The following is a 14681-nucleotide window of genomic DNA, read 5'->3' as shown; positions in this document are numbered from 1 at the left end:
ACACAAGCTAAGCCACATTGGAATATATTGCAGTTGTAACATCATTATTTTGATGAGATAAACCGTGCAAACACACCTTCAGTATTGTTCATTTGTGGGTTCAGTGAGCACATCTTTTTGAAGTTGTCTGATAATATACAAAATAGAAAAATAAGTGAGGTAAGAAAATTATTTATAACTGAGTCACTTCTCAACTTGGTGGGAATTCATCTTTTATGACATGTTATGATACTATGAGACATAATATATCCCATAGTTCCGTTTTTGGTTTTTTGTTTTTTTGTTTTTTTAATATACAAGAATTTTAGTTGGAAAATTTTTGATCACTCCATGTGCATTCTTCTCTCAGTGACATTCACATTCTTGGTTTCTGGCACTGCCAAAACACATACTGCTAGGATACAGAAAGGACTCAGTAGACTAGACGAGACTGTAGCTTTGGACTTAGTAGGGCTGGCAAGAGTGCGCATTACATGTGAAATGATGCTCTAAGTTTGTACAAACCTTCTCTCCCTTTGCACTTCAACAGTGTTGTACCTGACCTAATCCAGAGTCTTTAGGAGCTGCTGGTATTGTGAAATTTCTTAACCATTCTACATTGCAGGCAGTGATTTCAATCTGTAGTCTTAAGCCATGTTTCACACTTTTTTAAAGTTTAATATAGCAAATATGGTGTAACGGAATAAATACAAAGTTCTGAAGGGTTCTTTGGTTCACTTTTTCTAAACACAAAGTGGGGATGCTGTACAAAGTATCAAGCTATCCTTGTCTGTTTCTTGCGCTTACTTTTAAAGATTATCATGTTAGCCACTGTTAAATCAAGAAACTCTGCTATATTGACTTTACCTCTGACCCAATATGACTACTTTTCATCCTTTTCTGATATCTCCATTTTCTTTAAGGTGGAAAAATATGCCAAAGTGGAAAAGTCTATCAAGCCTGATGACTCACAACCAACTGTGTGGCCAGCACATGTAAGTAGTTTAGACCTTTGGCCAAATTTCTCTGCCTCTAGTTAAAATGCCTCTTACTTCAACAAAATTTACTACTGTGAGAATAATCTTCCCTCTCCCAAATTAATTAATCTTCCATGTGTTATATAGACACAGAAAGATTACCACAGACACTTGTAACTTCATACAGTGCAGCATACATCTGATTAGTCTTTTAATTTCTTCAGGTTTTCCAGAAATGCAAGAAAAACCAACTTTAATCTCCCAAGTAACTTCTGCTGTTGCTGTAAAGAAAGCATAAGAAGTTACAGAGAGCAGTACTCTGCTAAACAACTTGCCTTCTTCACTCACATACTCAAAGATTGATGGAAAAGAGCTGCTGTTAAAATCAAAATGTTAAAATTGGAAAGAGCTTAAGTAATATTAAATACCTCTTACGAAAAACTCTTTGTGCAATGTTTAAGTTGAACCTTAAGATCTTTGGCACAAATTACATGATTCGATAGAAGCAGTCATTTAATATAATTAGCCATAAATGAATTCATAACATCTTGCCTCTGAAATTACAAAGAATTAATCTTTATTAAGAGCATCTATCATTATGTCCTCATAGTTTCTTATTATCAAAGAGTAATAATTTCCATTAGGATTTAATTTTTGTCTCCTACATCTTACTGGGAACATTTTTTTGCTTTGTCATCATTTATATAAAACTTTCTATACATTTACCCAGTCTGCCTTTCCGTATCTAACATGATTGTTTACCATTTGCAATATTTTTGTATTTTTAAGAGAGGACAAATAGTGTAGAGGGAATAGAGTGTACTATCAGCAAGTTTGCTGATGACACTAAGCTGGGAGGAGTGGCTAACACACCAGAAGGCTGTGCTGCCATCCAGCCGGACCTGGACAGGCTGGAGAGTTGGGCAGGGAATAACCTATGAAATTTAACAAGGGAAAGTGTAGAGTCCTGCATCTGGGCAGGAACAACCCCAGGTTCCAGTATAGGTTGGGAAACAACATATTAGAGAGCAGTGTAGGGGAAAGGGACCTGGGGGTCCTGGTGGACAACAGGATGACCATGAGCCAGCACTGTGCCCTTGTGGCCAGGAAGGCCAATGGCATCCTGGGGTGTATTACAAGGGGGGTGGTTAGTAGATCGAGAGAGGTTCTCCTTCCCCTCTACTCCGCCCTGGTGAGACCACATCTGGAATATTGTGTCCAGTTCTGGGCCCCTCAGTTCCAGAAGGACAGGGAACTGCTGGAGAGGGTCCAGCGTAGGGCAACGAAGGTGATTAAGGGAGTGGAGCACCTCCCTTATGAAGAAAGGCTGAGGGAGCTGGGTCTCTTTAGTTTGGAGAAGAGGAGACTAAGGGGTGACCTTATTAATGTTTATAAATATATAAAGGGTGAGTGCCATGAGGATGGAGCCAGGCTCTTCTCTGTGGCAAACAATGATAGGACAAGGGGTAATGGGATCAAGCTGGAACACAAGAGGTTCTGCTTAAATTTGAGAAAAAACTTCTTCTCAATGAGGGTGCCAGAGCACTGGAACAGGCTGCCCAGGGAGGTTGTGGAGTCTCCTTCTCTGGAGACATTCAAAACCCGCCTGGACATGTTCCTGTGCGACCTCACCTCGGCGTTCCTGCTCCAGCAGGGGGATTGGACTAGATGATCTTTTGAGGTCCCTTCCAATCCCAAACATACTGTGATACTGTGTGATACTGTGATCCCTTTAGATAACTTCTTCTCAAATCACTTTTGGTTTAGATAATGCACCCCTTCTTACAAAGTTTCTTACTATATTGTATGGAATGGGCATATTTTACTAGATGTTTCTTTTATCACTTGTTTAAGACTTATTTGGTTATTTTTTCTGTCTTTCTAGGAAATAAAAGATGATTATGTGTTTGAATGTGAAGTTGGTAACCAGCTTCAAAAAACAAAACTGACCATTTTTCAGTCACTTGGGAATCCCTTGTACTATGGTAAAATTCAGACACTCAAAGGTGATGAGGAAAATGACAACCTGTTAACTCCATCACAGTAAGTTGCATATCCTTTTAATCTGTGCTATGATCTGATAGATGAAGGAAGACAGACATTACCTATCATTTTCAGTCATAAAAACACTCTAGAGTTAGAGATCTGACTTAAGAGCCTTGTTTGAAAAATTCAGCTAATGAACCTAAAATTAAAAAAAAAAGCAACCCTTATATCTTAAATGTATTTTTGTGTTAAATCTGCCTGCTCTTTTACATTAAAGATTAAAAAAACCCTGCACATCAGGGTGGTGGGAAACCCACAAGAAAATCAGAGACACTGTGAGACATCAGCATTCTTTTTCAGTCTCACTCAGTTTTTATTGTCAAAATTTGCCTGATGCTATGAAAACATGAGAATTCATTATATTATGTCTAGCCTTATGCAAAGAAATTTAGGGTAAAGAAGTGGTTAAGAAAAACATGAGCTCCTAAGAAGCTTCATCAGTTTGAATTGTTTTGAATCTTCTCTTGCTGGCTGCGGTTCTATAAGGATCCTCTATTCTTGGATCTTTTTGTGGTGTGTACCAGTATGGAGGAACCTGTGCAGCAGAATAGACCCTGTAAATTTCAGTAAGGCAAGGAGCCGTGAGCCTCAGAAAACTAACTTGAGTTCTTTTGATGAAAGATATTTTTATTGCCTAGTATGTAGTTCCTATCTTATTTTTTTTATTAAAATCTTAAGATCTTCTTAGTAGTTAGGATGTTTTATCCCTAGACTGAGCTATTTACTGTGTTTCCATACTGTTGTGGTTTAACCCCAGCTGGCAACTAAGCACCACGTAACAGCCCATTCATTCCCACCCACCCCATTGGGATGGGGGAGAGAATTGCAAGAGTAAAAGTGAGAAAACTCATGGGTCGAGACAAACGCCGTTTAATAATTAAAGCAAAAGCCACACGCAACAAGCAAAGCAAACCAATGGATTCATTCACTTCTTCCCATGGGCAGGCAGGTGTTCAGTCATCTCCAGGACAGCAGGGCTCCATCACACATAATGGTTTCTTGGGAAGACAAACACCATCATTCCGAATGTCCCCCTTTTCCTTCTTCTTCCCCCAGCTTTACATACTGAGCATGACACCATATGGTGTGGAATTCCCTTTGGTCAGTTGGGATCAGCTGTCCCACCTGTGTCCCTTCACAGCTTCTTGTGTACCCCCAGCCCACTCACTTGGTGGGGTGGGGTGAGAAGCAGAAAAGGTCTTGACTCTTTGTAAGGCTGCTTGGTGATAACTAAAACATCACTGTGATATCAACACTGTTCAGCTGTTTCTAGCACAAATCCAAAACAGAGCCCCATAGGAACTACTAGGAAGAAAATTGACTCTAGCCCAGCCACAGCCAGCACACGCACTTAGTATTGATCTTCCTGGAACAGCTGCAGTGCTGCCTTACAGTTGTACAATAAGGCTGGGGGTTAAAAGGATTTATAGGTGTCAGATGCCGGGTGCTTTTTTGGGTAATCACTGTTCAAGTCCATTATTTTTAAGACATTACAAGTTGAAGTACAACAAAATTTGGATACTTCTTCATTAGAAAATTATGTCATGTGAAGTAAAGGGTGCAGAAGACATTTTTGTTGTTTTGCTGTAAAATAAAACTGTGGGTTTTTTTTTTTCTTTGAGATAGATAAACATAAAAGGTCTGTAGTGTTTTTAAAAAATGGCTGAAGTAATAAGCTTGCAAGCCATACATATTATGCAGAAAAGAGATGCTTATTTAGGAGTTCTGAAAAATCATGAGGAATCAGAATTTGTGCAAGTGAAAACAAACAATGGAAACTAAATGTTTGTTGAAATATTACAGGTAGATGTTTTTCACATAAACAGGACACTTACATCTATATTTCGGTGTGAACATATTGATGTGTTGATTTGTGTATAACTTTTCCCATGTACTTTTAGCAGTAGCAGTTCCATAGCAGTAGCAATTCCATAGCGGTTGTTCACTTCAATTTTTTGAAAGTATAAAATGCATAACTTCCACGTTCTGCCTTTTGTTTTATAGGCAGTTTACTCCTAAAGGAGTATTAGGCCATGTGTGTATATTGTACATATAGTTATGAAACCAAGTTTGTATTTCAAATTTTGTTTAATACCCAATGCATTAAATGAATACAGTGTCTCCTGTATTTTCAGCAGGTTTGAAAAAAAGAGCAGCATTGACATTTGTTTTAAGTTCTGTGATTATAAAAGCATGTTATTTTAGTCGAACTCATGACTGAAAATGTATTATACATTTTATGTTTCAGGTTCCTTATTGGTTCGAAGACTGATGCTGAAAGGTAAATTCATATACTGTGTAGAAATATTTGGCTTAATGCCAAATAATTAATTTTGTTCCTTTTAACCATTATGGCTGCTGATGTTGTGGTTATGGAAACAGATGCAGAACAGATGAGGAAAATAAGAATTAATCATCCTCATAAGAAATAGGATGGAGTGTGCAGTTTCTATATTTGACAAGCAAGGAAGAACAGAGGAAAGTGAATATGTGAACACACCTTGTTACGTAAATTTCAAGCATGTTGTCACAGTTACTTGCACCATTATTCTTGATTACGTAGGTCAAGATGACATGCTCTCAGAACCTTAGCATTACATTTGGTATGGTAAATAAACAATCATGGAAATAATTCATTTGAACTTTAGGTGTAATCTAGGATTTCTGTGTATATAACTTATTTTTGTGTGTTGTGCATTACTTTATTCTGCTTTCTTAGAGAAGCAAGCAATAAAACAGTTTTCCAGTATAAGTTGTAGAATGATTATGAGTAGCAATTCTGGGATAACTCAGTCAGCAAAATAAGTATGTCTTCAAATGTTTGTTAGTTTGCATCACATTACAGATACACATTTGTGCAAATGAGCACAGAACCTTTGCAATGCAATCTCTGTCAAAGCCAGTTGGGGTTTTGTGCCTTCCTAGGAGACCTCGAGGTGATGGGCATGCCACAGCTCTTACCCTCCTACACCCCCTTCTTATGTGCTTGGCAGTGAGATAAATCCTCGATTTGGTCAAAAATCAATAACAACCTTATTTGTTTTAATAGATAATTTTGATCAAGGAACTCTTCACTCCTGTTTCTTCTGCCTCCTTTGTGCTGATAGAGACTTGCTGTTTTGCTGTGAGCTGAACTGGGGGATTGACTGGCTGAAAACTAAACCAACCATAATACAGGGGTCCAGTTTTAACTGGGCTTGCTTTCCTGATCATGTTTACCACTGGGTTGCACAATTCCTTCAATCAGAATAAGCAGTTGGGTTTCAGGGATGGGGACAAGAAGAAGCAGGAGAGGAGGAAGGAGGGCAGGACCACTTTTTTGACTACATGTCATTTTTATTACTCTGATTCCACTGTCATTTTAAGGCAATCTGAAATCTAATTCCTGAAAAAAGTACATTGCACACTTTCCTCTGCCATGTATCTTGCGACCCTTGATTTTGTCTGCATTAGTCATGTAGCAACATATTGAATCAGTGCTATACCAAAATAAAGTGTCAGTCATTGCATTTAGTTGTAAACTACTGGAAATATTCCAGCAATTTCTCATTGAGGTTCAGTCTGCCAGAGAATAAGCAGCAACAGGTCTTCAGCTTGTTTTTTCAAGTCTGCAAGGTCGCTTTGTATATTCTGCTCACATCTATGAAACAGTAACCCCTCAATTTAGTTCTCTCAAAATAGGAGACGTGTATTATTCAATATGGTAGAACAGTATTTTCAACTTGTTCGCCCGATGCTATTGGCGCTTTGAATTCCTGGATACATCACTACTCTTTAGTCTCTTAGAGTAAGACCTGGCTGTCCTGCTACTCAAAGAGGAGTGATCACTTCTGATGTGATGATAACTGGTTCTTGGATGTACGTTTAGTATGGACCACTTAGTTCGTCCCTTGCTTTCAGAGTCCTCATCTGACATAGACCTCAAATCAAAGAAGAGTTGACTGTTCCACAGGGAGCATAAGCGAAGGACACAGCTTTATAGAATATTCTGGACCCATGTGAAGGGAATGGGATCCCCGTTGACTGACATCCCAAAGAGCTGCAGTTGCTTTTGCAACGGGAACTGTTCTGTCTACTCTTTTACATATTCCTCCAAAAGACTGTTGCTTAAACTTGTTTCTTAAAAACACCTGTATTTTGCATTAGAAAAAGACAGTAATTAAAGAAAAAGTTAAAATGGAAGAAAATGAAGAAAAGAGCCCAGGAACATAAAGTAGAGTGATATATAGAGATACACATTTGTTTTATATATGTGCATCTCTAGATAGATATATACTTGCGTAATATATACTTCTGTATAAAATAAATAATATATGACTATGTAACATATACAATTATGTGTTTACATATATGTATCTACTTTAGAAGTTCAGTGTTGTTTATCTTTTTATGCCTTTATTGTTTGTTTCAGAGTGGTGAACCAGTATCAGGAGTTAGTACAAAATGAAGCTAAATGTCCTGTGAAAATGTTTCATAATTCAGGTGGATCAGTCAATCTTAGTCATCTTTCTCCAGGGAAGGAAATGGAAGTGAGTTTATCAAGCCATACATTTATTTTCACTTGCTTATTGAATTATTAGAATAATTTTTGCTATCCATATTTAAAAGTAAACCTAAATTTTTTATTCTGAATGAATTCTTAAATGCTTTATTTTCATAATCATTCAGAGTGAGTGTATTGGGAAAGTTAGAGAAAAGCACTTGTGTTTTCTGTGTTCAAATGTTGTCTTTTAGCCATGTTGTTTTGTTTGGTGTTTTGTTGTTCTGGGGGATTTTAGCTCCAGGTTTTGCTCAGATGAAGGTTCAGATGAACCTTTCACAGAGCAGTATAGTAAAATGCAGCTATGCATTTAATTTTACAGGTCAGCAAACACAGAAGCAGATGCTGTAGCTGAACTTTTCTTTTACCTTTAGAAATCATTAAAATTATTTTCTTTATAGTTTGAAAATTAAAACTAAAAAAAAAAAAAACCACTCACAAAAGAAAACAAAAAACAAACAAACCAACCCCACAACAACAAAAAAAAACACCCTACACTTTAAAGTGCATATGTATCTCTGCACACATTCTGTAGTAATTCCTACATTCCCAAATTCTCATGCCTGCTGGTATCGCCTTGTGTTTTACTCGCTGCCTCTGGCTTTCTTGGTCAGATTCCAGTTCTCTAGTGGAGAACTGTATTTAGGCTCCAAGTAATAAATTAATTTGGTATCCATTAGGCTGTTTCCTTTGCTACATCTTTCCCTTAAATACCTAATTTTAAACTGCAACAACATTGCTCTGAAAGAGGTTGGTCTTGGTGGCAGCCAGAAGAAAACCATGCAGAGGACAGCAGTTGCAGAAAGGAGTGTGAGTGTTTCTGTATGTCTCTGTAGACATACAGACATATGCATGCATATGTGTATAAATTATATGTACAAATCTGAAAATCATAGAATAACCTGGGGGAAAGGATACTTCTGGAAGTTGTCTTGTCTGGCTGTCCGAGCCCTCAGTGTAAGCTGGACCAAAGTTACCGGGGTTACTCTACTTAATGACCTAATCCTCTTTTGAATGCGGCATTAGTCTTTATTTTCAGAATGAACAAAGCAGTTTTTAATAGTATAAGAGAAAGGTAATCCTCAGAATTTTTCTCAAACATTTCTTTTTTTATAAGTGAGCTATTAGAAACATGCAGAGGAAGTATCTCTTATTACTGAGAATGAGTGGAAACTAAGCCATCCAGAAAGATGCCTGTGCACATCTAATTTAGGCTCCAACACTGAAATATTCCACTTGATTTGTTGAGAACCTCATTTTCTATAGTTTCAGCAGTTTTTGAACTCTAGGTAAAAATATATAGACTTATAACTGTAAATGTTTCACTGTGGAGTCTCTTGATGGTGTCAGCTGTTGGAATTATGGATTCAAGATCTGTTGTGCATGATTGAGAACTCCAGATTTGATTAGCTGAAGGTAACGTATGTTCAAACCATCTGATAAGTAGGCTGTAAGAACAAAGAGAAAGGCAGCACCTTTCTTCTAAAAGATTAGTGAAGTTCTGATCCCACTGAAGTCAATGCAATGGGTCAGTGGGATTTGCCTGAAACTACTTAAATTCCTACTCCCAGAATCAGGAAATCTGATCCTGTTCTCTGAATCCTTATTGGTTGGAAATGGCAGATGTAAACAGATGGTGAATGAATGAAATTATGTTATTTTTCAAGTAAGACCGAATTGTGCTTTTATTTAAAATGCATCTTTCACTGTTGCATTTATGAGAAGTTACGAAGAAGGATTTCAAAACTGCAGAGAAGAGTGAAACTCCTTTTTTTTTTTTTTTCTGGCTTTAAATTTTACTGGCACTTTCAAGCTGCTTCTTGGTGGTAAGCATTTTATCTAAAAGGAGTCAGCCATAGGCTATGTTTTTAAAATAAAGAAAAATCTGAAATGTTTGAAGGGAATTTTGTCATGTTTTTGAGAAGTCTAGTAAAAAATTAATTGGGTTGTCTTTTCTGTTCAAATATGCAGAAGCTCACATTATTGCTGTGGTAGTGTTAATTTCTCTTTCCTCCTAGCAGCCAGAAAGTATATCAGGCTCTGTTCAGTCTTCAGTGTTGGGGAAAGGTGTAAAACACCGACCTCCTCCCATCAAATTACCTTCAAGTTCTGGAAGTAGCTCTTCAGGTAATTATTTATGGACTTGGGTATCTCCTTTCTATGTGTTCTGGCTATTGTAAAATGACGTGATATCCCTCTAGTAAAGATCTAATTAAAAAAAAAAATCTTCTCTGTGAAAAGAGCATCATTTTGTTGATTACTGATTCTGTTGTTCACAAAACTGTATCCTAACAAATATTTGAGTTAACATGTACTCAGACAACAATGATGTATTTTAATTCTGTTATTTCAGGTAATATTTTCAGTGCACAACAGTCAAGTGGCCATCTAAAATCCCCGACTCCACCTCCTCCTCCTTCTAAGCCTCCTGGTCTTTCTCGGAAACAATCTATGGATCTTAATCAAGTTGGCATGCTCTCTCCAGCTGCCATGTCTCCTGCGAGCTCTTCACAAAGTGAGTCACGACCTAAATTCTCCATTAAATCTTAGGCTTTTGCATAAATGCTTCCTGAGATAAACTTCTTAACCTGTGGAATGATGAAACTTAAGTGTACAGTGTATCCTAAATTGTATAAGTTGTGCAGCTTTAGGCAGGTTTCTTGTTCACTGTATGTATTTTATGTTTATTGTAACTGTGTTCGTTTTTTCTGTATATATGTATGCACCCTCTGTGTATACGTTTTAATACATTTTATGAAATTAGTATGATCTCGTCATTTATGAAAGGCTGATAGATGATGTGATGAGATAAAATTCCAAAGTGTAGATTTTTTTTTTTCATCCGGTGTAAAAACAGTATGTTAGATCAGTTTCTGGTTTTTTTAAATGTTATAGGAACTGGTGCAGTTGTATCTCTATGTATGTGTATAATCTGATCAGTCCCAAGGTGGTGATACAATAAACGATAAGATGATTTTTTAAAACACTCCTACACTGTTTTACAAATCATTGCTGATTGCAAGTGTGGTGGTGATGCTGGTGATGATAGCACCATATTCTCAGGTGTTAAAATGTAAATTTCAATATTAAGTGACATCCTAGCTTAAGTATTTTCATTAACACTGACAGGATCATTGTAATAATAGCTAGAGATCGTAAACATTTTTTTTTTTTAATTTATATGCGTCTTGAGACATTTCGTGAACGGATTTGTACAAAGAGAAATAGTAGCTGCAGTTTTTCAGTTTTTTAATAATTGTAGACTGCACATTCCAGTGTCCTGCACAGTATTATAATACACTTTTTGCATTAAATAATTTTAAATCTGGATAGCTCAAAAGGTGTAACTTTCCTGCCTTCTTGTTTTGCACAAAGGAAAAAAGAAAGCTTATAAAAGTTATCTTCAAGCCTATTCATCTTGGTTTTTTGTTAGCATCATGAGTTGTGTAAATCTGCCACACACAGTTGTAAGGCTCTGGTCACAACAGCTGGAGATTCACATTTATTTCCTTTCTTTCTGCAGGACATGAAAGCCAAAAAGAAAAGGAAAACAAAAACACACCTCAAGCTTTTTGGGGTTCTTGTTTTGTTTTCTATTGATAAACTGCTTACTGCATCCACAGCAAATACAGTTATACATGCTACATTTAAGCAGAAGGAATTACACAGTAACTTTTAGAGATGCAGTATTATCCTCTGGTTCTTAAATACTAAAAAATATTTTTGTTTTATCAAAATTAGGCAAGTGGGAGTTTAGCTATCTGACGAAATTTAGATCAACCCCATGATCATTGAAATAGTACATGTTCTTTGTTGAATCTGTTGTTTTCCATGATATGTTTTTAACACGATGCTATTGTGCAGACAGTGCATATAGACTATATGTTTAACATTTTAGGACAAAAACATTAGATTAAAATTGTCACTAAGAAATTGTTTTATTTCATTTTAAGTATTTCTGAAGGAGTTATGACTTAACATACCATAACTGATTGAAGGGCTTAATGGAGGATACAGATGGATGGATGGCTTAAGGAGCTAAGCATGGAGAATGGGTTTTCTTTGTGGTTATGCTGCATCCTTAACGAGTGTGTGCTGCAACACTCGTGTCGTGTAGGAATTAACACTTGCAGTCTAAGAAATGGAACAAATTGTCAGTGCTAAATACAACTCCATTAACCTTATTCTACAAAAAGGACTGGCCTTTTATAACAAACTAGCACTTTTTATTTTTCTCAATGAGCAGGGTCTGGAACTCCTAAACCATCTACTCCTACTCCAACCAACACCCCTTCATCGACCCCACACCCTCCTGATGCTCAGAGCTCAACTCCTATTACCCCTTCTGCCACCCCTACTCCCCAAGATTCAGGCTTCACCCCTCAGCCCACTTTGTTAACCCCGTTTGCTCAGCAGCAAATGTCTCTGAGCCAGGCACTGCCTGTAATGACCATTCCTCTTTCCACCATGGTAACATCCATTACTACAGGAACAACCTCCACCCAGGTCATGGCAAACCCTGCAGGACTTAACTTCATCAATGTAGTGGGCTCTGTGTGGTAAGTTGTTATGATGGGTTCTTAATTTGCCCTGAGCGGGTTGGTGGTTGGGACAGTGGGGTGAGGAGGGTGGGAATGGTACAGAACTGTCCAGCATCCATTAGGATAGATATTTTTCAGGATCTGCAGCACAAAAATATCATTCCCTTTGTAATTATAAAGCCAAGAACCACTAGAAACTATTTGTATTTCTCAAATATAAGGCACCTACTGTCAGAATACTAAAGAGGTCTGTTAAGAAAATCGTGCTTTCAGCTTTTTGGATGCACATAGCTGAATTTCATAAGGCTTAACCTCAGTCTAAGTGGTTTCTTTAATTGGAGAGGAGGTGGAATATCTTATGCAGACCACTCTAAATGAAAAATGGAAATTTGATATTGAAGTGCCTATGCAAAATACAAGAAAATGACAAATTTGTTTTCTAACAATCGAATATTAAGGTTAAAATGCTTTGATTTTTTTAAACTCATTTTGTGGTTTAAAAAAAATGCTCTTGCCAAGAATAGATTTTCATGGTAAAATGTGAACTGCTTTTTAAACTGAATGAAATTCTGTGATCGGTGTAAGATGCTCAGTGTAAGACACACAGTGTGCTTCAGTGCAGGTATTGGACACTTGTGTTCAGGAGTTGATCACTATTGATCAATTGGAGAGATCTTTCATAGGACAGAAAGGAAACAAAACTGTTCTTTAACATTTTGCTGTGATGGTGCAACCATTTTGAAGGCTGTTCATCTTTCAGTATTTGTAGAATAAAAGAACCTCTTGGGGTTTTTTTCATATAGATTATACCAAAGGAAAAAATATACATGCCAAGCATATGAATTTATGCATTTATTATACCCTAGGCATAATGACTTTTTTTTAAGCTGCCTTGATGCTTTATCCATAATCCCATTTACAGCAAATAATTGGTTTACTTGTTATGAGAGAGAGGGCAAAGATTTACACCTATTTGCTTGTACCACTTGGGTTTGATGTGTTGTCTTTCCTCTTCTACAGTGGAGCACAGACACTGATGAGCGGTTCAAACCCCATGTTGGGGTGCAACACTGGTGCCATAGCCCCTGCAGGTATAAACCTGAGTGGCATTTTACCGTCAGGAGGTCTGGTACCAGGTGTGCTGCCTGCTGCCATGCAGTCTGCTTCTCAAGCAGGTTAGTGTGAATGAGTTGAAAAGCCACCTTTCAGGTAGGGACAGAGTGAAACATACTGTGAGAACAATGGACGGAAGTGGCCATTGTGTGGACAGATTGTGGATTTGATGGCTGGAGCTGGGGAACAGCATACGTATTTTTGCATTGAAAGTGTAGGCAGTATTTGTGATTGATTGAAAGTGATTTTGAGGAGCTAGACTGGATTGTGTGATATGCACAAAATTTGAGAGAAAGTCCAAATTCAAATGCAACATTGATAACAACTACAAGAAAAAAGGCACAACTGAGCTTAGGAAGAGGCCTCACTTTTTAAATGCAGGGGCATTTTATTCTATCACCGGTACTGCTTTTTTCTAGCAGGACCATCTTCATTGCCTTCCAGGATGACTATTTAAATCTGTATGCCTCAATACTCATTAAAGCAGCATTTAAATTCTTAGTTTATTTTTTCTGAAAAAATAATAAGGACGAAAAACTCTAATGTATGATTATGGATTCAGAAGTATGGAAGAGACTTCAAGATATCCATCCCTTACACTGAGGCAGAGTCAAATATGTCTAAAGCATATTGAACCAATTTTTATCTATACTGGCTTTAATTACCTTTGCTAAAGAAGAATCCAGTCTCCCTTGGTAGCTGTTTGGAGTAGGTCATTATCCATACAAAATGCTTCCTTCTAATTACAATGCATCTCCTTAATTGCAAATTAAATTATTTTTTTTTCTCCTGTTCCTTGCAGACATGAAAAATAGTTGTTCACCCTCTCTCTTTACTTTCTAAGTATCAAACATGCTGTCATGTCCCACATTTGTCTTCTCTTTCTGATAAGTCGTATTTTTCAAACCTTTCATAATCCTGTCACTCTCTTCTAGACTGTCCAATTTGCTTACATCCTTCTTAAAATGTGATAACCAAAACTGGACACAAGCCTGAGCTTGGCTGATTTACCACTGTGGAGCACAGCAGAATAAATGCATCTCATCTCTTTCACAACATTCCTGTTAACATTTCCCCAAATGAGGTCTGCCTATTTTTTATTTGTATTTTTGCAACAGCATTACATTACCATAAGAATGGGTTTACTGGTTTAGGCCGAAAATCCATCCAGTTTATATTTGGTCTCTGACAGTCGCCATTAGAGGATGCTCAGGAGAGAGTTTAAGACGAGGCAAAGGTGTGAAACGCCCTTGTATACAACCGTACCTCTTTGGCCATCTACAGCTTTGAGACTTTCTCAGCTGAAGACAATCCACGTGGATCTTTGTGCTTAATATCCTGTGCTAGACTTCTACTCTGTGGATTTATCTAATTGGTTTTTGAACCCATTTATATTTTTGGCATCTACGGCATCTTGTGACAGTGAGTTTTATAAATGTAAACTGTGTGAAGAGGTTCTTTTGTGTGTTCTGTTGTTTGTGGTAT

The 14681-nt window shown here is 37.3% G+C and overlaps 1 protein-coding gene across 24 annotated transcripts in view; it reads left to right on the top strand.

Moving 5' to 3' along the window:
* The window catches only part of SUPT20H (SPT20 homolog, SAGA complex component), a 33130-nt gene that overhangs the window by 13710 nt on the left and 4739 nt on the right, over window positions 1-14681 (top strand). For 7 of the 24 annotated variants that reach the window (XM_065052202.1, XM_065052163.1, XM_065052192.1 and 4 more), the window contains exons 13-20: window positions 903-974; window positions 2842-2999; window positions 5251-5283; window positions 7414-7531; window positions 9564-9669; window positions 9896-10057; window positions 12032-12101; window positions 13104-13258. In XM_065052202.1, the coding sequence (XP_064908274.1) occupies window positions 903-974; window positions 2842-2999; window positions 5251-5283; window positions 7414-7531; window positions 9564-9669; window positions 9896-10057; window positions 12032-12101; window positions 13104-13258 (874 nt within the window). Of the gene's footprint in view, window positions 1-902; window positions 975-2841; window positions 3000-5250; window positions 5284-7413; window positions 7532-9560; window positions 9670-9895; window positions 10058-11788; window positions 12102-13103; window positions 13259-14681 lie in introns of all 24 variants that reach the window. The other 17 variants (XM_065052081.1, XM_065052070.1, XM_065052213.1 and 14 more) reach the window with 4 other exon arrangements.

Source organism: Columba livia, chromosome 1, assembly GCF_036013475.1.
Source record: "Columba livia isolate bColLiv1 breed racing homer chromosome 1, bColLiv1.pat.W.v2, whole genome shotgun sequence".
In the NCBI taxonomy this organism is placed as follows: domain Eukaryota; kingdom Metazoa; phylum Chordata; class Aves; order Columbiformes; family Columbidae; genus Columba; species Columba livia.
This window is presented reverse-complemented; position numbering and strand designations above follow the sequence as displayed.